At 37.0% G+C, this 24,584-nt stretch overlaps 1 protein-coding gene across 2 annotated transcripts in view; it reads left to right on the forward strand.

Annotated features, from left to right (window-relative positions):
* Positions 1-24,584, forward strand: part of LOC149542860 (sister chromatid cohesion protein PDS5 homolog A-like) — a 241,998-nt gene that overhangs the window by 74,487 nt on the left and 142,927 nt on the right. For both annotated transcript variants that reach the window (XM_089797769.1, XM_089797771.1), the window contains exons 11-12: positions 6,491-6,688; positions 6,869-7,051. In XM_089797769.1, the coding sequence (XP_089653895.1) occupies positions 6,491-6,688; positions 6,869-7,051 (381 nt within the window). The remainder of the gene's footprint in view (positions 1-6,490; positions 6,689-6,868; positions 7,052-24,584) is intronic.

Consider the following 24,584-nt stretch of genomic DNA (forward strand, 5'->3'; position numbering starts at 1 on the left):
ATGATTTCTTCATTTCCATACAATCTGAGTCCAGGCAACCTCACTTTTGATGGGCATAGCATTAAATAGGAATGCCTTGAAAATCTTGATATTTGATGTAAGTTAACTCGAGGAAGAGATGTACATAGCCTTGGACAGAGGCTTTCTTAAATTTCCACAAATCCTTAGTCGACACATGAGTTGTGGGTTTTTCTAGAGTGGGTTACTTGATCTCACTAGGTTCCTTGTTTAGTCACTGATTCTATGTAATGTCCCCTTCTTCGCCCGAGCCTTAATGGTGCTTAGTTGGTCTTTCTTTCCATCTGGATAGGCTAACGGCATATGTTTTAGGATGCCAGCTAGTCATAGGAGTTTGGGTTTCAGTTGAGGAGATTTAAATGGGAAATCCTAAGGTTTTAGTCACTTTATTTTATTGGATTGAAATGTAAAGTACTTTATTATTTAAAGTCACTTTAGGACAAATTGACTTAAGTGACTAAATGATGAAATAGTCTTTTATCCCACATTGTTCAATTGTTTGCATCTCCCCACACTTCGAGGCGATAAAAGGAAGCCTTTTGCATTGGGATTCACACCACGAATATTTGTTATTATTCAAATCCTAATAGGTTGCTTGTGGATATTTCCTAAAGACAAAACCCATTAAGGAAAAAGGTGAAGCTAGACAAAAACCTAGTGTTCACATTATATGTTTCAGATACAAGAGTTGAATTGATACATTGATATTCAAATTGTTGAAGTTTCATGACAAATAGTAGGTTTGGTTATCGAAGTCTTCAGAATATTGGGCCATACAGGATATTCAATAGAGCTGGGAAATTACGACAGATAAGTTGGCCTCCAGTTCCATAGAGGAAAGGGAGCATAGGCAGAGAGTCTTCATTGTAGCTGGACAGGGCAGAGTCGTCAACAGAAGCAAGACCAGTGACAGAGTGGTTGCTAGAACATCTAAGCACTGGGTAGTGTTCACGTGTCTGCACATGTTATGGAGATAAGCTATTTCATTATTCCTAGGTTGCTTGTGGTTAGCCGGGTTGCAACTAAATGAAGTCAGGTGGCTTCTGAAGGAGAAATTGGCAATAGTCGGGTTAATGCATTCCTTACAGGGGTAGACGGCAAGCTGACTAAGCGTTGGGAGTTGGAGACTGGACGAGTTCGCATTGCATTCCCAGATTTCCATATCGGCTCTCATTAATATTCATGGGTCTGTTCATTCCTTATTCTTTCCACTCTTGAATACTGCACATTTGTTTCATTTCCAAAAAGAAACAGTGTGTCATTGTAAAACCAGACTGAGTTTTATATTTCCATAAACTTCTTAATGTTTGAATGGTTCTTTATGATACTCCATGCATATAGAGAGCCAACTGTATTTTAGTCATTATAAGCTTGTTGCTTGATTACCTTGCTGTGACTTATCTTGTGATTTGATGTACCTAATGTATCAATATTACTATCCTTGTAAACATTAAATCAGATATGCTGGACAGTGACGGTTAGGTTGGATTATGATTGTTAAACTCAGCTACATTGAGCCATTTAAACTAACAGCAGTCTCATGCATGCCAACTGTCTGGTAAAATTCCATGGTTAGAAATTTAACAAGGTTGCATGGGTACTCGTACCCACACCCCTGGTACTCGTACCCACGTACCCAAGTACCGGGTACACGTATCCCACGTACCGGGTACTTGGTGGAGAGCATCATAGCTAAGGACCTTGATTAAGATTCTGATCTTTTTTTTTGGTTTTTTGTTTTTGTATTAGCTTGTTGTTTATCAAACTTAATTCAATACCAAATCAGTTTGAAACTTTGATACTCATTAACAATAAACTTTATCACTGTTCAAGTTAAAAGTTTATCATTTGCAATATGTCATTGTCATATGGTTTAGGATCTTCTTGTTCATGTTTAAATTCTGCCTTCTTTGTTATGCATCTAAGCATTTATCATGTATTATTATTTCAAACATATAGCAAATCTGAAACTGAAAACAGTACATTACATTTGCAAACTTTATCACTGTTCTTGTTTTGAAAAACCATTGTCATGACTCATAAAATCAGATTTTTTATAAATATTAAAGTGTAATTTTTAAGTAAGTTTGACATACCCAAGTACCTCCGTCCCCAATTATGAAAAATACTTTAAACATTCAACAATAGCATATATATATATATATATATATATATATATATATATATATATATATATATATATATATTTGACTTATGGCTTATATTTTCAAATTTCTTGTTTTGAATGCTCAATGTCATGTCTCATGGCAAATATTTTGATTTTTATATTTTCTATAAAATATTAATTATATAGAAAAAATAAGGCTTACACACGTACCCCCGTCCCCTATTTTGAAAAATATGCGTACCCGTACCCGCTCCCGTACCCGTTCCCGTTCCCGTACCCACGTACCCATGCAACCTTGAAATTTAACTCTTTTCTTCAGATTCAAGGAGGAATATTACATTCTAGCATCTCCTCTACTTAATATTCCAAGAGTAAAGTGTAGTTGGAACTCAACTATTCCCAAGCTTATTTTTTGTGACTTCCGGCTCTATTGAAAATTTGGCTTTAAAGGCTAGAATCCAGTTTCAAACCTTTCTACCTGTCAATTTCAATCTTCCTAAATCCAGCTCTTCCCCCTGATTTTGAAATGGGCAATGGAAAATCCGAAATATGATAAGTGTGAACTTCAACTTAACTATTGAAATAAAACTACTTTAACAACTCACATCAAAATTTAATAAATTCTGATTTGTTTTCAAATTCTGATTTTTATTTGTGTCAAAGATAGTCACATTCATACCAGGCATGTATGGCCTGCTCCCAAATTTGCTTAGCAATTCTACTAACAGCAATGAACACCTTTCCGCTCGTTTAGATCTGCAGTCCAATTCTTGGTGATTTTGTCCAATTTCAAATGCTGGATTTAACCTGTAAATGATGACATCAGCCTTGAAAAGAGACGACAAGAGCCTGGAAATGGTAGAGCTGGATCTGGTGTTCACATGAAGGTGGAATTTTCTGGTAAATGTTCTGATCTGCTGCTCTAAAATTGGTCCTTTTCCTCTCTCAATCTGAAACAACAAGCTTTCAGTTGCAGGTGATGCCAATTCTCTCTCCTGGAAGTGTATGGCTATAACAGATGGGTCTTTAATTATCACAACTGCTCTGTAATAGCCTGATCTGTAAACCTGATCTGAATTTCTGCCCATTCTCCAACAAAGATATTAATCTCACCACAAATCGATGCTTCAATGACTTTTTCCAGTAGATAAATCAAAGTAAACACAAGCTACTGTCAAGCTAGGTGGACATCCAGCTTGAATACAATCAGAGCTCCAACTACAATTTGGGGATGAAATTATAAAAATTGGATAGCTAAACTGAATTCCCAAACTCTCTTTTATTCTTCCATCAAGTTCGACTGGTTCTAGGGTTTCTATCTTTTATTTTATTGACTTTATAAAAAATATTTACCTTCTCAAATAAATCAAACCCCATAAGGCATTATTGCTCATTATTTAATTTGCCCCCCTCTTATTTGAAAAACAACTTATAAGTTATTTTTCTAGGGAGATGGGCCCATGGCCTTATTATTATTTATTATAATATAAAGTGGTAATATTTCTCACTTTAATATTAATTTATTTAACCCAACTTAGGAAAATATTTCTCATTTTATTCATTAAATACTATTTAGACTGAGAACTGGAATCTGATTGAAGCTCTCTAATCATGGATGATGACTGAGTCTTACAGGCTAACTGTCAGTTCCTCCTTAAAAACTAGGGATCTGCCCTAAAGTGTAGGAGATTGTCTCCAATCACCTGAAACTGCTCTAAATGGATCTTGCCCTGGTCCATGGTCCTCCGTGTGGTCAATTAGTCAATTAGCAGACCCTTTCTAAAAAATAAAACCCCTTTCTAAAATGTAGGAATTGTCATTTGGAAGTCTGAAATAGCTCACAAAGCCCCCTTGCAAAACTCTATGGCCCTTTGATTGAGCCCCCTATCCATATTGTTGACCTACGGGAATTCCAATGATAGGTCAAACCCTCTTTCAACTGTGACCAGTCTAAGGAGGAGACATTTATTACAAAGTAATTGGAAATTATTTGCATGGTATGAACAGTGATCAAGAGATCAATTTATACAAGAGACTGAATGATGTTTCCTTAAGAAACAATCGTAAAGAATAGAAACATTCTATTCTAGAAACAAAGAACTAAATATTAGAAACATTCTAATATATACAAAAACATTCTAATATTTTTAGATGATTACAATAGATAACCATTAGATACTAAGCAGAGATGTTAGAAAATATCCATTATCGTAATACTCTCTCTTAATGGTTAATCTATCTAGAGTACGAAGCTGTAAAAAAACGTAAAAGGCAGATTCCGTCTTTCCAAGCTGCTTTGCACTGTTCGCTGTGGGCTACGAACTAGATTGTTTAGATAGGGTAGCTAAGCGCTTTTGATATTCAACCTTCATGTGCCCATACTTGTGGCAATAGTTGCATTGAATGGGTTTTTTCTTGGAGCCTTCTGAAGCTAGAGCAGAAGACTTCTACTGAGAACCAGAACTAGCTTATCGTCGTTGTGATATTCGAGGATGGTTAGCATTCGCTATTTCTATGTGCCATAATGGCGATCGTTGAACTTCTGATTTCCCTCGAGCAAAATATTAGTTAGAGATGCCATAGGATATTTTTAAGTGAAAAAGCGTGAAAATCTGTGAGTGCACGTTGTTCAAGGCAAAAAAACAGAAGACACAAAAAATTTGAAAGATGACTTAGAAGAGAGCTCGAAAAATCTAGAAAGAATATGTTGTCGTTTTTTGGATCTGTTGGCTCAAAAATTGAGACACAAATTGAGGCAAAAAAAAAAAAGATGACAACCCAGTTGAGACCATAAAAAACCCACCAAGAATCTGTAATTTTTTTTGATCCACTACAAAAAATTAGGGTTTTGAACAAAAATGGCCCTGCTGCAAAAAAATCCCACAAAAAAAATGGTAGAAATGTGCAGAAAAAACAGACGGATTTGGACAAAAATGGGTTGCAGAACTGAATCAGAAATCGGCGGATTTAGATCTCTCCAAACATAAAACCTAGTCAGATTATAGAGAGAGTTGGAAGCAAATATGCATGTAAATAATTTCGAAAATAAAAGACAAATAATTTCAATTAAGAAATTATAATTATTTTTGAAATTTTTTAGAGTATTGACTTTGATACCATATTACGAAGTAATTGGAAAATATTGCTTGTCATTAACAATGATCAATAGATCAATTTATACGAGAGACTGAACGATGTTTCCTTGAGAAACAATCGTAAAGAATAGAAGCATTCTATCTTAGAAACATAAAACTAAATATTAGAAACATTCTAATATTTACAGAAGATTACAATAGATAACCATTAGATACTAAACAGAGATAATAGAAACTATCCTTTATCGTAATAACATTATAGTGTGTCATCTAGCTGTTCTCTCAAGATCCAAACCTTGATATTTGGTGTGACCATCATTTTCATTAGGATTATTTTGATTAGCTCATGTTTATCAATAGTTTGAATGTGTTTGTCATTTTACCTCTCCATGGCGTACTTTGGACTTTTGAAACATTCTTTGCTGCCTCCATCATGCATTTTCTTGATTTGTGTCCTTCCAAGATGGTTTGAAGTTCACCTATTTGGCATCTTGCTGAGGGCACGGGATTGGATCCTGATCTGATTTTCTTTCCCTTTTTTCTATGTCTGTTTCTGTGACTGCCCACCATTTGTTTTGGCTGCACCTTGTCACCTTTTTTTGTCACTCCTGTTCTGTACCAACCCATCTTCCTCCCCATTGCTTCTCCTTTTGTTGCTTGATTCTGTTAATTTTATTCAACTATATAATGTATCTCACTTTAAAACTCCCCATATAGGCATTTTGGTTTTTGTAGGGTATATCTCATGGTAAAACAGTCATAGGATATTCTCAGTGATGTCCCTTCAGATTGTGTGCAAATTTATGATAGCTGAGTATTGCTGTCATTTTACTGTATTTTAGAGGTAACTTCATGACCATAACTAGTTAAGCTTTTTTTGTGGAGGGATTTTAATTTTTTTTGATCATGTCTATGCAATCTGTAGCAAATTGTTGTAATAGTGGTTAGTTGCAGAGAGTCTATTAGTTGATATTGAAGTACTTGCTCTCTTAAAGAAGAATATATATATATATTTTTTTCCCTATGGTATCTCCTCCTTTAGGCAGTTAAAACATCTGATTGATAAGGCATTTGAAGTATGTCTTATGTGGTTAGCATCTTCCATTCAAGAAAGGTTTAATTATAAATTGTATGGCTTTCTGATCAAAAGAGTTTCTGGTCATTGTATAAAAAATCATTTCCCCATTTTGATGGACTAGTTTGTTTAATGTCTTATTAATAGCAGAATAAATGTTTAATGAATATATAGGAGGAAGAAGAAGATCCTATGGAATTGAATAAGAAGATTCAGATGGGGCTAAAGACAATGTCTTTATGCTTTATTGATCCTGTAAGGGCCGAGGAAAATTTTCAAAAATTGCACCAAATGAAGGATAACAATGTTTTCAAGGGTCTCTCACAGTTGCTTGACCCAAATACAACGGCTGCAAGTGCCCAAGCCATTCGTGTAAGTTGCATTAATTGTATGGGAACGTTCTTATTGTAAATGTTATTCTGTATGTATATTGTTTTTCTTATTTTGTAGAAGTACACACACATTAAGTATCAATCTTTATGTAAGATACACAAAATATGAACATTGACAATGCAATTACTGAATTGTTGAATGCCATTTGTATTTTTACAGGAAGATTTGCTGAAAAGAATAGGAGAGCGGCATCCGCAATATGAATTCTTAAAGACTCTTTATTTGAAATGCAGCTATATTTTATTTGGAATGGAACATGTGAAAGCTGTTTTGAGTCATTCTTTTGGTGATAAAACAGCATCAAATCAGAACTTGAAAATTGTTGGAATCGATCTTCTTCTGGTGTGTATAAGGAAATTATGATCAATTTTTCGATAAAATTGCACTGCTTTTGATGAATATAATGCTCAGGAGTGTTGAGCTTTATGGTTTATAGTAGTTTACTGAGTGACATGTATCTGGGGCTTTTCAAATGCCTGCCCTTCTGTAGATGTTCCAGGGATGGGAATAAGATGCTCCCTTTCCATCTCAATTTTTTAATTTTGATATCCCTGGGACATCTCAAAGTTGGTCAATTTTCCTAGGACATCTCCCTTTTTGTGGAACTACATGGGATAACCAGCAGTTCCTTTGATGTCTTTGGAGATCAAGACATTCCCTATGGCCATTTAATTTAAGGCTTCTAAAGCACAAATTAAAAGAAAAGCCTAATCCTCATTAGGGCCCACAAGGTACATGATTTTCTAATCTCATTCATAGAATTCCCATTCCTCAATCACTTTTCTATTTTCATCATTTTCTTTGGTAAGAAAGGAGGCGGCAAATGACATGCACTATGGAGGCCATTGTGGTCTCTAAGCAGGGGCTTCACCTCTCAGCCCTACCATTTGTCGCCCCTAGACCCTCCTAGATTAAAGAGATAAAGTTTGTTTTGTGCTTGCCACTTGAAAGCGAATTTTCCTTCCTGAGTTTTTCGGTTATTAACCTCAATGAGGTGAATCTCATTTACTTTTGGTTTTCTAAGCCAACTCCAATTATATACCATTTCAAATTCTCATTAGCATTTATGATAAAAAAATTGATATTGATTCATGCATAGTTTGCAAAGTCTCCGAGTACTCTCCAAGTTGCTGAGCTTTCTACTTTTTTTACTAGCGAGTTTTCACAAGCAAACTCTTGTGTTTTAGAGACAAAACAATATGGATAAAATTGTTGATGCAGGTAAAAAGCTGGTTAATCTGTATTTTTCTCATCTTTTTACTTCAAATCGTGTATTTTCTCTTTTGAGATGTCAATTTTGTAATTTAAGATTAGAATTTTGGGCTTGCCGAGTATTCTTTGAGTCTGATTTTGTGAACTACGAATTCGTCAATTATTAATTGTGTTCTCATTTCTATAAATAAGTTTGTACATCTTGTCTATGTGTATATATATTAAATTATCTTTTTTTTAGCCATTTGTCAGCCATTCCATTAATGCCCCCAAAATTTAGGAAAGTTCCTGTTGTTCTTGAAACCTCATCTCCATTCCCGATGGGTTGAGCTTAGTGTTAATTTTCAAATAGTGGGGTGTTCTTCTCACAAAACTTTTCTAGTGTAGCCGAATATTCTTTTTAGTTCCTATGGACCCTTCAAGCTTCAAGCCATGGATCATTTTAGTATGTTGCATAGTCCAAGACAACACAACATAGGCAAGCAAACCCAGAGCTTAGCACAGGTAAAATCAAGGACTATTCTATTATTTACTTGTGATGACTCCCGCGTCCAATCAGCCTCTGCAACTGCGTTGCTTTCGCCATGCAATGACGGTGGCTGATCATTGCCATCGTTCATATTCCTATTGACGCGCGTCTTGGCTATTGCTCACGACTATGTTTGTCTATGATGTGTCATGCTTTGGTCTTCTCGTTGTCTCACGTGCTTGCCATTAGTTTTGTTATCGCTTATCTCTTGTTGTCGAGCTTTCGTGCTTTTGTGCATCCATTCCTCAACTCGTGCTCGTTCATGTTGTTGACAGTTGCTTCTTCCTTTTGTGCCCACCTGTTTTTACTGTGCTTGGCGTTTCTTTCCACAACAGATTGTATTTTCATTCCATCCTTTCTTGTGTTCTCTGCGTGTGGTCCCAGGCATGTGTATTGCTGCGTTGCTCTCTTGATTGGCTTGGGCATGTTTGTTTGCAAGCATTAGGTTTGCCTTGTCACTCACACTTTTTTATGCTTGGTTGCTTAGATCTGAGTGCTTCCTATTCCTACTTTGGTTGTTGTTTGTACCTTTCAGTGTGCTTTTGTAGGTGGTTGTTTGGTGATCGTTGGGTGTTCTTTTTGCTAGGCTTTACATCTCCTTTGTTATCGGGTTCTCCTTGTTCCTATGCATTCCACGGGGACTGCTACATTCGTGCGTTATAAATTGTTTTGCTTACTTGATTAGTTCCTACAACTCTTCATCTACTTACTCACGGGTCTGGGGAAGTTTGGTTTCTATAGTTGTGGAGCTCATTTGATACTGTGTTTTTGTTCCTATGCTCTCCTATTCTGCAGTGGGTAGTGAAATGAACCTCCTGTCCATGCTAGTTAGCTGCCAGAGGCTTTTGGAGCACATGGCCAAGCTTGAAAACGAGAATATATTGCTGAAAGAAATAGTTCACTCATTGTCCACCATTGTCAATTTTTCTTCCACACTAAGTTGTGTTTCTGTCGACCTTTGGTAGCTGGTACACTAGTGAATAATAGGTTCAGTAAATTAAAGACCGACTGAGATAGTTAGCAAGTAATTCTCCCTTGCATCTGCAACTGACCAATAGTTGAAATCGAGGGCCTCTGTTTGTGACAATTCCAGCTCTATGCCACTCTTGGGGGTTGAGGATCTTGTCCATGCTAGAATGGAAGATGAGTGTGTTAGATAGGCTTGCGAATTCAACCTACAAGTTTGGGGCCTTCCTCCGTTCTCTGACAATCCTCTTCCTACAAGCTACTCCTTTCTTAGTGATCAACGGTATATTATAGATATTAGAATTGTTAGAGCATGAATTGGGCATGATGGTTTCTCACTTCCCCAATCGTCTGTGAATTCTTAGGGCGAGGAGGAAGCCCTTTCCTCTTCCCACTAAAGTCTACCTTGATGAGGATCTCACTAAATCACAGGTGATAGAGTTAAAGCATTCACAAGATTTAGTTGCTAAGGCTAGACAAAATGTTAAGTGGGCCATCATTAGGAATCTTAAGGCTGGCATTGTTAATTCACCTCCTGGTAGGGAGTTGAGGACAACATTAGTGGCCAAATGACGCTTGCGGAGGTAGTTGGGCATATGGGTGACACCTCACAGTTCCCTGCATGTTAACTACTAGAATGACAATGGTACCTAATGGTTGTTGTCGATTCTTCTTCAGGATCCCATTGGTTCCATTGACATCGTTTTTGGTTAACGAGAGTCTTGAGAGTCCTATCCATCCTCTTCCCGGTATCTTAAATTTTCAGTGGTTGTATAATTTCAAGGACGAGGTCAAGTTTTCTGATGGGGTCAAGAGGTTTGGTTAGGTTGGTTGGCTTGTTAGGGATCACCTTTTCGACGCTACTTTTATTGCATACTCAGACAATTTTGCTAGATTGTCGGGTTTTTTGGTGGGGTCCGGAGGTCTGGTTGAGTTGCTTGCCTTGTCAGGGATCACCTTTCGACGCTACTTTTATTACATACTTAGACAATTTTGTTAGATTTTCAGGTTTTCTGGTGGGGTCAGGAGATCTGGTTGTGTTGCTTGCCTTCTTTGGACCACCTTTTCGATGCTACTTTTATTGCATACTCAAATAATTTTGCTAGATTCTTGTGAATTCGTATTGGGTTGAGGGATTCATTTGCCAAGAGCATCTTCATTACAGTCTGCTATTTTCTGCTGGCCACTTCGTCTTATGCTATCCACAGTGCAAAGGAAGAGGATCCCTATGGGAAGACACATGATTGTATTAGCAAGTTCTCAGCTATGGGTGACATCATCATTTTGGGGGGCTTCAATGCTTGCACTAGAGACCTTTAGACCCCCCTCCATGATTGGGTGATGAATTTTGTCTATACTTGAGTCAAATTTGGGTACTCTGGGTCTACAACGATCCTCTAACGACAGTGGTGCCCCCTTGAACAGGCTCTCCTGCTTTCTTGGCTTAGGTCTCTTCACTTTGTTGGTGCTATTGTGGGGCTATGAGCATGGTGGAATACACCATTTCTTGCACTCCATCATCTTCATTAGTTGCTTCGCCATATCCTGTCTCCCCTTGGTCGATCGCTCCTGTCTTTACATCACCTTCAGTGCCTCCCCAACCCTCGCTCCTCCCCACCTCCCTAGTACCACTTCTCGCTTGCACACTCTTTTCGTTCACAGATGCTGACCATGACCTTTTCACCTGCCACCTTAGATTGTCCTATCCTCACTCCCACTTCATTGAAACTTGTTGTGCTTCTACCATGTTTGACCACCTTGCTACTATGATCTAGGAGTTAGTTGTCCTCTCCTTCACTACACCATTTCTTTCTCTTGCAGCCTCGAGTGCTTGAGATCTTGCCCTTTGAACCAATCATTCGACAAGGATTGTAAGCACTTCCACCACACCACCTTCTCTTCCAGGTCCCTTCATTTCCCCATTTGAAGCTTTCTTATCTCTTTATCTCCTCCCTACTGAGAAAAAGTTGAACGAGCACATCAGGTAAGACATCTATAGGAGTTATATTCATATGACTTGGATTAACCCCCTAGGGGGTCTCGTCCGAGGATTACCTTTTATACTAAGCACTACATTGACATTCAGGATGGGATTATTGTGTGTCCCTCTTAAGTCGAACAGTGCTTGACTCATGCCTTGTGTATTCCACTGGGCTCCTTTAGAGTGGGTTCCCATTGGCTTTACATTCATATCGACCACTAGATCAATGGTGTCTGGTGCTCTATCTCCATGAGGCTACATGCCTTCATGATCACACCTTTCAGCTTTGTCTTCCTCTAGACATGGTTCAGATGAGCTCATCACCTCCTTCATGCCAATCAACTTCACTAGAGGCACCGAGCATTCATTGGGCCCATCTACTTCAGTTCATACCAGGTCTATGAGACCTTGTAGAGATCACACACCACGACGACAACTGTCAACTTCCAGTAGTTCTTAGAGACGGTCACGGACCCCCTCTCACCCCAGTGGTTACCCTTTAATTTTGGGGAACATCTCAATGCCGAGGAGCTCTTAGTTGGTTGTCCTTATTCTCCTCTCTGCTTTCGACCCCCTAGTGGTGTCTCTTTGTTGCTTGTTCTTTCCTTGCACACCATTCGGTGTTCCTGTTGCTGGCTGTCTCTTAGTTGTAACTTTCAGTCCCTTGGACCCTTTTGGGGGTCTCTTGTTGAACATTAATAAATTATCTTATCTAATACTATCTTTGTGAGAAAACAATCATGTGTATCATCACCAAATGCAGATCTTGGGAAAAAGCACACAAATCCTCCATATAATGATTGATTGACATCACCCTCCGCCTTTAATACCTCAAACTTGATGTCTAGACAACGCTATAGTATAAATGGTTTCAAAACTAGCACCCAACACCATGCTTTACCCATTTATGCACAATCTGCAATGCTATGGCTTATAATGTGGAATAGAAGCTTGTAATAAAAGAAGCCTAAGATTGGACATTGCCATTATTCTCAATATTAGTGGGACCAACAAACTTCTAACTAGAATCAGGACTTAACTATTGCAATACTAATTGTTTTCTGAAGCCTATGATTAGAGACCTTGTCTTTATGAAGAGAATCCCTACCTCCAAAAGAAAGGCATGTACATGATCTTCTTCTACTTGGTGCATCGCTGTCTCTTCTATCTTTATTTCAATGGTGTTCAGATGCGAAGTACCCAGACACAATTGAGTAGGATGAAATGAAAGAGGATTTGTCTCGACATACTCCCAAATATTCCTCCATGCTGGTCTCGTGGTAGCTATTAGAAGCTTGTTGTGGGGTGGATTGTTTGGGTCAAATCATGGGGAGCCACTAATTTGAACCGGAATCATCAACTCTCCTCTACCATCGTCATGAAATCATGCTTTTAATTGTAATGGAATTAAAATGGAATAATATAAGGTGAGCAATTATTTATATTATTCTCAACACGATGAAGCATATGTTTGTGTGGGGGGGAATAACTAGCATATGTAACTATACGATTTTGGACTTTACACCCTCTCACCTCTTTTCTAATTGGCATAGCTTATAGTGTCCATTGAGCTATATATATCACTTGCCTACTTCATGATAGGATGAATGCGAGATGAATTGAGTGGCATGCATTTAACATTTTTACTGCAATGCGATTAAACTGGAGCATCACAAGGTGAATAATGCATTATGTTATTCTCAACACAATCAAGGATATAGTATGGTGGAGGAATATCTAGTTTAAGTTTCTAAACTAGTGTGGCCTTCTTACTTTCTTAACCTCTTTTCCCATATTTAAAGGATATCATTGGAAAGCCTATGATTACTATGGGTTTACTGATGTTGCTTGAGGCTTTCCTTGTGGTGGTGATGGTATCAGAGATTACATGCTAAAATGGTTGGACAAGCAACAATTCTCTTTAGTGGCGTATGCAGTATTTGGAAGCAAGTTGTATCTGTTGGTGGTGGATATAGAAGAGCTGATGTTGTAATGGAGGATGCTTGGCTGCTAATTCTTTGGTCATTGCACTCTTCTAAAGAGAAACAACCGTTTATAGAACAATTAATAAATGTAGATGAGTTGTGTTAGAGAATGCAGGGAAATAGAGGATGTGGTTGTTTTTCACACTAAAAGTTGAAACCTGAAGGCAAACCCACTCTTTTTCCTATCATAAACATGAGATATGATTGCAGAATGTAAGTCATAGAAGAGCATTGTGGGCTGTAGCCAATTTTGAAAAACTTGGACTAGGTAGACACTTGGCAAGCCCAAAAAATGTCTTGGCAAAAATATGACAAAAAACTTAGCAAAAAACTCCGCAAAAAGCTCGATGGTTTTAAAAATTTCTGAAACTTCATTAGAAACACTTTTATAGCAAAGTTCAATAAGGAGATGCATCCGATGAGTCAATAAATGAGTACATAAAAGAAGCAAAATGACATTGTCACGTGGAATGTTGATGGTCGATAGTCTGAAATGAAAAGAAAGTTGCAAATTGTTTTGGTGGAACTGAAAGTAAGTATTACATTAAAACATTTTATATCTTGCTCTTCCTTGCTCTAGTGAAAACTAGGGGAGAGGTAGAACTAGAGGATCTAGTCCTAGAAGTCTACTATGTCTCCTTTGTATGCTCGACATGAAAGGTTATGGTTTGATTTCCATCTTGGATGTATATGCTGGTCGCAATAACTTCCCGTTTGTCTCAATGTCATCAAATGACAATACCAATGCTCTCACCTCTAATGCCTGCCTCTCCAAATCATAGATCTCATCCTCGTAAACAATGGAAACTACTTTTCCCGCCTTGTCCAATCAGTGGAAGGATCCATTTCATCCAAATCAATGCGATCACCTAATACTTCTCTACCTTTCTTGTGCATAGCCAAAGATTGTATTATACAAAGACAAGGTTATTGAGGTGCTCTAAGCTAATTTATTCCTCTTTTTTGTATGGACAACCTCAAACAATGTAATGTCCCTTTTCTGGGGACATTAGAAATTTTAAGGGGGGTCATCACCATAATATTAAAATTGACTATGAGAGCTGAAACTTCATTAATTAAAAGTCAAATTAATATTCCAAGTGGGCAAAAGAGGACGTAGAGAGATAAGATGAAACCTAGAAAAGAAGTCGAAGGGTCATCGTTGCGAGAATAAAAGGAGAAGAGGCTCTATCCTTTGGGATGCTTGATTTACTATTCAGATTTCTAGTTTTCTCTTGTGAGAGTTTTCAGAAAGCTTTAGCTTTCAGCCAATGTGAGGACATAGCCCCTCGTGCCGGCAGGCAGTGGACGAAAACCCATTGTCAGGGGAGATATCACTTCAGGTGTCTCGGTTGCGCTTACAGGTTCTTTTCTTTAGTTTTCCAATCTGACTGTAGAACTGTGTTTAAGATTGGATTTATAGTTGCAGGTTATTGTATTGCTGTAGTATAATATAATAACGTCTTGAGATTTGTTTGGAAGTTGCTGGTTATTATATTGTTTCTGTATAAGGCAAAACATACTACCAGATTGTTGTGAGGTTGTTGGTTTAATGCTTTTGAATTGTGATGTATTCTCTTATGCTTGAATCTTTAATATCATTTTGAAGACAAATTTTATTGGCAAAGTTCGGGTTTACTTTGCTGCTCGTATTTTCATCTGCATGCGGGTTATTTTCTGAATGTGCTAATTAATGAGTCCTAACAAGTACCTATCTGGAATATTATTTGTCATTCACATTGTTGGGTATTCGTTAACTGGGTTCATACTCTGAGGTTCACTATAATATAAAGGGGAAACAGAGAAAATTGGATTTCAGGACAATATCATACTGGTTTGGGTCTTTACAAACAAGCTCCAATTGCACTCACAACTGGATTTACTACAAGGTTGGCATAAGAAGCAGGTGGTGAATCCTGAAGATATGGGGTATATCTATCCCAATTTGTCCACCAAGACTCCTATGAAATAAAATATTGAAGAGTTAAACAGAAAAGTCAAAACATATTTCATCGAGTTATAATTATGTTGTTATCGCAGCCTTAAACACTTGTGCTGTTTCAAGATTTTTTTTAAGATAATGAGTATAATGTTGATGCTGCCTTTACATGTAAATTTTATTCTTCAATGACATGTACTGCTATCTTTTGCGCGACTATTGATTATTATTGCCACCCAAGTAACTGTTTCCTTGGTGATGATTGTTTCTTAGATAGTTAACCATTCCATGATGGATTGCTGTTATATAATCTGGATCACAAGCCTGTCATTATATCATATAAGATGTAGTCATTATCACATACCAAAGGTGTATACTTTGATCGTTGGTCGAAGACTTTGAAATTCTTCATGAAGTCGCTGCTTTATATAATGATCACCCTCTCCCTCATTGATATTCTCAGTCTGATCAGAAAATTGTGATTTCATACGGATTAAGGCACTTTAATGAGTTCATTTAGTGATGATGAGTGTGTTTATGGCTGAGTTTATTATAGGATGGATGTAATCTTGATGGGGCATGACAATATTGCTACATTTTGTACCATAGGAAACATTGCTAGGTAGGTGGCTACATCTCAACAACTTTATCATAGTCATCATCAAAACAATTTGTGAGGGCTAGGAAGGTGTTTGTGAGATGCCTCACCTCCATTCCTTTTGTTATCTCTCCAATTGCCTTTGCAAACATTGTTGACTCCTCTTTTTAGTGTTTAAAAGTGGTGAAAAGTGCTAGTGAAATAGAGCTTTGCATGGTGCAAAACATCTTCAATGTCTTCATGTAGTAAATAGATTCAATCGTGGTGAAAAACATAGAGGCACAACTCAATGTGGGTGCAACATTTAAAACATTTTGTTGCCCTTTTGTGTGATACAGGTTCAAAAGCATATTCATGATGACAAAGCTAATCTTCGTGCATAACACACCATCAATGTGTTTTGCCAACTCCCATATCTTGACTACTAAATGCTGCAACTATGGATGCTCTAATTACGTCTCTACAAAACTTATGAAATCCATAATCATCTCTTCACCAAACACCCTTGCCAAAGTAGTCTCCCCACCCTTTAGATTGTCCATCATTCCCACCTTCGCAAATCTTTAATTGATTGAGGATGCCATCTATCTATAGCCATTGAGAAAATTAATCAAATTATAAGAAATATCTTAGTACTACCATTGATATCTTTAGCAAGGGTTAAACTGTCTCTTGTTTCATCATGATATCTTTAGTCAATACAGGATCCTTTTCACACTATCGCACGGGGCTGCACTCAACCTCACCTATTTAATGTTGGGCAAAGGCTTTTGAATATCTATGCATATAAAAATTAGAGGCTTCTTTAGGAAATTTCTCTCGATAACTTTGACAACCTACTGTCCCTCTCTTTCATATTGATTTCTTTGTTGGCAAGCCATTTTGGCACAGCAATCTCATTGTTTTATATACGAGTGAGGGTGATATCTTCAATTGTGTCAATAACCATTTTTGCCTTAGAAAAAGTAGGTACACTTAATAAGAAGATTATTACAACCCCCTCCCTTCCTAAGACCAATGACCAACTTTATATCATGCTCAACTTGGACTTTGATCCCCATCTCTATGGTTTGTTACCTTCAACCCCCACATTACTTTCCTTGCTTTTGCCTTTTTATTCATCTTTTTCCAAAATCAAAGGAGATGATACAAAGAGGCCCGGTCCTCCTTATCCTTGAAAACAAATCTACATTCTAATTTCACCAAGATTTTTTTGGTGGCATTGTTTTGCTTGCACCTGACCCACTCGAGAGTCAAACAACTCCAATTGATTTCCTTTTGTTTCTTGCCAGTGCTCTTAGAAGCTCTATCTAACCGTTGGAGTCTTTGTCATTTTCCATGCGAGCTTTCTCCAAAATCTTAATATTGTATTCCTCCCCATTGTAGTTCCCAACTCTTTGACGAATCCCAAACTATTTCCAATGATAATTCTCTGTTTTGAAATATCCCATGATTCCTTTCAAACAAGACCTCCCAAATCATTAGAACTATAGAGAAAATGCCCAATCTTCTTCAGACCCTTACCGATTCTCATGTTCCGTCCTAATATAAGGTTGTGAATATTGAGTCAAGGTGCACCACTTGATCTCTCACCTTCAAAGAAACAAATGGGACAATTGAATGGGGAATTCATAATGAACAAAGGGGTGAATATTGGTCTCATATGTCTTTTCATGTAATATACATCTTGAAGGATTAACCCTCCCTATTTGTTTTCAATCTATCTCAACTAATGGCCCTTCTATTGATAGCTATCTAGAGAAAAACATAAGCATCAGGTAGATCCATCCCCTACTGAATGTTGGCCATAGGGAAAGTCCTCTCCACTCTTTCCATGTTGGTCAACTGATGGTATGCTCTGCTAATAAAGATGCTGCGATTGGTTTTCCTATCCCAAACAAGTGAATTCTCTCTCTTCAGAGTCAAAACTGTTCACTTAGAAAGGGATTCCTACAAACTAAAAAATAGTCAATTGTTCTCTTTACCGCACACCATGAAATTAACCCATTCCTTTCTACTGGCTGCATTGATCCATATAGAGGATGATAGAGATATGAAACTGTAAAACCATCCAGTCCACTCACCCTTGAATCCAAATATCTACATTGCTTGAATGTGGAATTCCCAACATGTGCTATTAAACGCCTTAATCAACATGCCCAACTTCAAAATCGTCCCCTCCTTGTGTTAAGTGTTTTGTACAGCTTCATGTGCAATAGTTGAACCATCAAGGTTTTGCCTCTTATTTAGAGAGCCACCTTACTCGGAATAATCCAGTTCAGATATTTCTTAAATCTGACAGCCATTACCATAGTGACTATTTTATAAATTGCACCGTAGTGGGCAGTCAGTTTAAACTCATCAAAATATCTTGGACTTTTGCTGTTTGGAATGAGAGTAAAAATCTGGAACTGCACCCCTTCAACATTGACCAATTCAATTTACATTCATCAACTGCTAGCCAAACTTTTTCCTTGATCAAATCTCTTAACTTTTGGAACAAATCACTCTGGAACCCATAAAGGCCAAGAGCTTTCATCGGACCTTGCGAGTCGGGTAGTATTAATTTCTAACAAGGTGAAGGGCTCTAATAACTGATCATTCTGCTCCTTTGTGTCTGCGGGAGGGACATTTCAAAGTAGTTATTGTTGAGCTTCCAAATCTTCCCTAGGGGTTATGGCTAACAATACATTAAAAAACATGATCTATCTTTCCTTATGGATTTCAAGTCATTCATTGTTTAACAATAGGGAGTTTTATATGAGCAATCTTAATAGATTGCTTCATTATGTTTGTCAAAATATGAAAGCAGTTAGTGTTGTGATACCCTTGTAATTATTTCACCTAGATTTTTTTTGCCACAAAATTTCATCATTCTTAGAATATCATTCTGGTCCTTCATCAAGGTTTGAGCTACATATGTATTTCCTCTGTAAGATCCTCTAGGCTCCATTCTCCTACGTAAATTTTTTGGCGAAGATCTTTCCAATCTCTTATCTTTTGTCTCCTTTGATACACATATTTTTCTCATCGTGAACTCCTTTCCTGCATTGTCGTGAACCTGTATATCCCGCATCACCAATGGTTTCACCCGACTCCCTGTTTCTGCTCACACCAACAACATCTCCATGTGTCAGAAGAGTCAAGTGCGCTCAGCTTATCCTTCTCTTTTCCGTGAATGTCATGAAGCTGTAATAACAAAGAGTATTATTAGATATCTATTTCCGTGATATTGGTTGTTCACTCTAACAAATACTTGAGACAATAGCACTCTGCCCTCAGGACAAGAGTAATTTGATTCCCATTTCTTGGCTGCCGACACTTGGTCCAGACACCCGATTTGGCTGGTAATGCCTCCTTGTTTAATCCTTCAACAATGACTCACTCAGTGCGTTCTCTGTGTGCCAGAAATTCATCTTTTTTCAGTGGCCTCTATGGTTGTCAGTTGTCTCTGAAAGGTGCTTTAATTTTATTGAATCCATGAGCAAATAATTTCCGTAGATGCTCTGCTTTTTATACAGCCGGCAATATCGTCTCTCCCTACCTTTGCCAGTATTTGGGGTTGTAGAGTTGTATGCCACCATGTAATGGTTTTCCAGCAAAGACCCCTAAGATTGGCATATTCATACTTGCATAATCTGAAACAAATTTCTCAAATTTATACACACTCTGATTTTCTGGCACTGAATATGATATGTCATTTGTTTCTTAATCACTGTTTTAATCGTTGTGCCATAAATAAATTGATTCTTTGTTTCTGCATTTACTTCCCACCTTTGGATTCCACTATTGCAACTTGTATAAGTATTGCCTCTTTATCTGCATGTATCATAAATAAGATTGGCTTGATGCTTCTTCGCATATACTTATTTGATTCCTTTGCACTGCTGTGTTAGAAATATGTTGTTCCTGATTGTAGTCTTCAAGTTCAAACAAATCTATTCTCTGGATATATTATAGCATGCCTTAATCCATTTCAGAGTTTAGTTTATCAGGTTCATAGTGCACTACCAGTGTATTTCATGGTTATCCCAAGAAATGTCGAACTGCATGTAAATGGGATCAAGAAGAATAATAGAGGGCTGAGAAAATTATTTCTCTATAACCATAGGGTGTCTCTGTGATAGCAGAACCTTAACACTTTCTATACTACAGACCTGCAACCATGTTTTTAAATACTCCACAGCAGCTCATTTTCTTTAACTTTTGTACTACTCTCCTGATTAATGGATCATTGTCTATTCATTCTTTTTTCAAATCTTTGTGAACCACCTACAACTGTCCTGCACATGAATTTTAATACTTTGAAGCATATTGTTTGAATATAAGTAGTGGGTAGGATCTAAAGATTCTTCCTCTGCCATAGTATTCGGGACCTTAAATTTTGGAAAATTTAGTGCTTTATCAGAACCTAGGCTCTGCAAATTGACAATCATATTTAAATATCTAGCAACATCCTTCTACCTTCAAATGGCTAGTGCAATCAGACCCGAAGATAGGTTTGATAGGAATCCAAGCAATCTAATGCTGATCCTCATAAAACTATTTGGACTAAAGGAAACATGAAAGCCATGCAAATTATATTAGACGGAGTTAAAAATGAAATAGTGGCTATGCTAATGAAACATCATACAACATTTAATATGATGAGTGCATTATTAAATACATATGAGGTTAACAATGCAACTAGAACCCTTGCACTAAAAGACAACTAAATCATATAAAAATAAAGAAGAGAGAATCTATGAATTCATACTTCCTAAGGGTGGCTAGTCTAAGAAATGAACTTGCAAGTATAGGGACCATAATTGAAGACAAAGAGCTATCACTTATGGCTATAGATGTGTTACCAGATTCATGGGAAACATTCTCACAAGGAGTAAGTGCTAGAGACAAAGTTCTAGACTTAAATAGACTTAAAGGAGATTGCCTTCAAGAAGAATCTGGGCAACTCAAGAAAGGAGGGAAATTAGAAACTTAAGATGAAGAACTTCATGTCCTCAACACAAATTCCTATAAAGGTAAGAAGAAGCAATTTAAGAAGAAGAAGGGTAATCAAAAAACTGACAAACCTAAGAGAGATTTATTCAAAATAAAATGCTTCAAATGTGAAAAATTTGGACACTATAAATCTAATTACCCTGAGAATACAAAGCAGCAACTAAGCTGTACAAATGTTACTACGAAGGGGGAAACCTATGATTCTGAGAAATGTGTATTATATTCAGCGCTATCAAATGAAGTATCAAGCAAAGCATGGGTAATTGATAGTGGATCATCTCGACACATTATAGGATACAAAGAAGTATTAGACTCAATATCAGAAGAAGTTAATCATGAAGTTACCATAGGTGATAATTCCACTCATTCTGTCAAAGGAAATGACAACTGCACCTTAAAACTGAAGTCCGGTATTTCTCTTCATCTCAAAAGAGTACTTTATGTATCAGGAATCAAGAGGAATCCAATTTCTGTTACAACACTTGAAGATGATGGACATAAGGTTGCATTCATGGACGGTAAAGTGATGCCCTAGTCTAAGAACTCTTCATTTAAGAAATCAAAGTTGATTGGTCAAAGGAAGGGATACTTGTATGAATTAAATATAGAACCTATTCAAGCCTTAATTTATGAAGCTGCTGATATAAATGAAATGTGGCATAGAAGGTTAGGACATCTAAACTTCAAAGCCTTATCGACTATGGGAAAAATAGTTACTGATTTACCTAAGTTGAATAAAGATCATTCGAGCATATGGAACGGATGCGCTCTAGGTAAGAAAGCCAAAAGTCCATTTCAAGATAGCACTAGAAAAACTAACAATGTTTTAGAATTAGTCCACTCAGATTTATGTGGACCTATGTCTATTGCTTCTCTTAGAGGACTTTGGTACTATATACTTTTTATAGATGATTTCTCTAGGAAAGCATGGATTTACTTCTTAAAATGTAAAGAATCAAAAGAAATCCTTAAGAGATTTAAAGAATTCAAATCCTTAAATGAAAACCCATCAGGACTTAAAATTGAAACTCTTAGGATTGATGATGGAGGGGAATATACTTCAGATTTGTTTTAATTTTTTTGTAAAGAAGCAGTAATTAAGAGGGAGTATACTGTTCCTTATAACCGACAACAAAACGGGGTAGCAGAAAGGAAGAATAGAACAATTATAGAAGCAACAAGACCTATAATATTTGATCAAAATTTAGAATATTATCTTTGGTGTGGAGCCTCATGTACTTTTCTATATTCAAAACAAAAGTCCTCACTCTCACCGTAGAGATAAAACTCCTGAAGAAGTCTCTTCTAAGGTCAAACCAAATATAAGTCATCTTAGGATATTTGGGTCCCCAGTATACATACATGTTCCAAAAGAAAAGAGAACTAAGTTAGAACCCTCTGGGAGGAAAGGTATATTTGTCAGGTATAGTGAAACATTTAAAGCATATAGAGTTTACATACCTGGTCAGAATAACATTGAACTTAGTAGGGATGTAATATTTGAAGAAGATTTAGCATTCAAAAGAGCCCTAAGTTTAGAAGATCCTACACATATACCTAGTTCTGAAGAAAATCATGAATCTGAGTTTCAGAGGGAAAACATTGACGAAATTGAAGGTGAAATTCAAAATCTTAATATTGAGGAAACTTAAAATCCTAAGAAAAGACCACTTTGGACTATTAAAACTGAAGAGGAAGGTCAAGACTTTGCTGCACCATCTGGAACCTTTAGAGAAAGCAAAAGACCCAAAAGATTTTCTAGCTATGCAACAAACACGATTGATTTATCTAAATCAGAACCAACCAATGTTTCAGATGCTATTAAACATATAGCTTGGAAGGATGCTATGACGGAAGAATACCAATCCATTATTAAGAATGAGGTTTGGGAAATTGTTCCAAGGGTTGAAAGAAAATCTGTTGTTTCTTCTAAATGGATATTTATGATTAAACATACTCCTGACGATAGCATTGAAAAATATAAGGCTAGATTCGTAGCCAGAGGATTCTCTTAGGAGGAGGAATTCGATTATGAAGAAACCTTTGCTCTAGTTGCTAGATACACCTCTGTAAGAGCAGTCCTAACTATTAAAGGGATGGAAAGTACATCAGTTGGATGTAAAAGCAACATTTTTGAATGGAGGATTACAGAAGATGTATATTTGGAACAACCTGAAGGATTTGAAAAAAAGAATGCTCTCGGGCCAGATCCTTAATTGCGCCCAACCGGTCTTGGAATTTTTCCATGGCCAGGTGCACACATCCGCCAAGCCTTTGAAGCTCGAAAATTCTATCCTGCTGACTAGAAGTCATTCCTGTCAGATCATCTATGAAATTGGAGAAATTTGTCTGCATGACAATTACTCCAATGATTGCCTTGCCTTGCCCACTAGATTGCGAGTCCGTATGCAAACCTCTTAGTAGTTTCTAAAATCTTTGTTTGTAGAGTCAAGAAAGCTCTCTATGGGCTTAAACAGGTTCGCAAGGCATGGTATGAAAGAATCGATACATATCTCACTAGTTTAGGTTTCTCTAAGAATGAAGCTAATCCAAATCTCTATTATAAAAGAAGTAAAGATGATATGATAATTTTGATACTATATATTGATGATTTACTAATAACATGTGATGATCATCTTATAGATTAATGCAAGAAAGATCTAATCAAAGAATTTGATATGAAAGATTTAGGACTCCTTCATTACTTCTTAGGACTGGAAGTGTGGCAGAACTTTGACAGCATCATACTTAATCAAGGAAAATATACATTAGACATTTTGAAGAGATTTGGAATGTGGAACTGCAGACCTATGTCTTCTCCAATGGAGACTTAGCTACACAAACTGAAGGAAGTAGCAACAAAATCACCTTCCATAGATTCTACTCTTTATAGATAGATGATTGGGTCCCTTATGTACTTGGTAAGTACAAGACTTGATGTTGCTATGCTGTTAATGCCTTAAGTCAGTTTATGTGTGAGCCAAAGGAGATTCACCTAGTTGTAGTCAAACACATTATGAGATACTTACAAGGCACTCTTAATCTTGGCCTCAAATATGAGAAAGTTTAGCTGGACTTACTTTGATTCACAGACTCAGATTGGGTTGGAAGTGTTAGTGACAGGAAAAACACTTTGGGATGCTGTTTTAGTTTAGGTTCAACAATGATATCATGGATATGCAGAAAGCAGTCTCCAGTAGCACAAAGTTCCATAGAAGCCAAATACATTGCAACAGCGATGGCCTCTCGGCAAGCAGTTTGGCTTAGAAAGTTACTTTTGGGATTATTTGGTCAACCTATGAATCCCACTATTATTCACTGTGATAATCAGAGTTCCATCAAGCTTTCTGTGAATCCAATTTTTCATGACAAGTCCAAGCATATTGAAATTCCTTACCATTATGTAAGAGATATGGTAGACTGGAAAACTGTCAAGTTAGAATTCATTTGCACTGCAAATCAGACAACAAATATTCTTACCAAACCTCTCTCTCTCTCTCTCGTGAAGATAGATCACTTCAAAAAAGGACTTGGTATAGCTGAATTATAATACATTTGTATTCTTTAAATTATTAATAAAATAATTTTGTGTTAAAATTATTATTGTCAGGCTATTGATTGTTATGGGCTTCACCATTTGTATTCATTATCTAAGAGGTGACGA

Source organism: Cupressus sempervirens, chromosome 8, assembly GCF_028749045.1.
Source record: "Cupressus sempervirens isolate cs-2001-9-10 chromosome 8, ASM2874904v1, whole genome shotgun sequence".
Taxonomy (NCBI): Eukaryota; Viridiplantae; Streptophyta; class Pinopsida; order Cupressales; family Cupressaceae; genus Cupressus; species Cupressus sempervirens.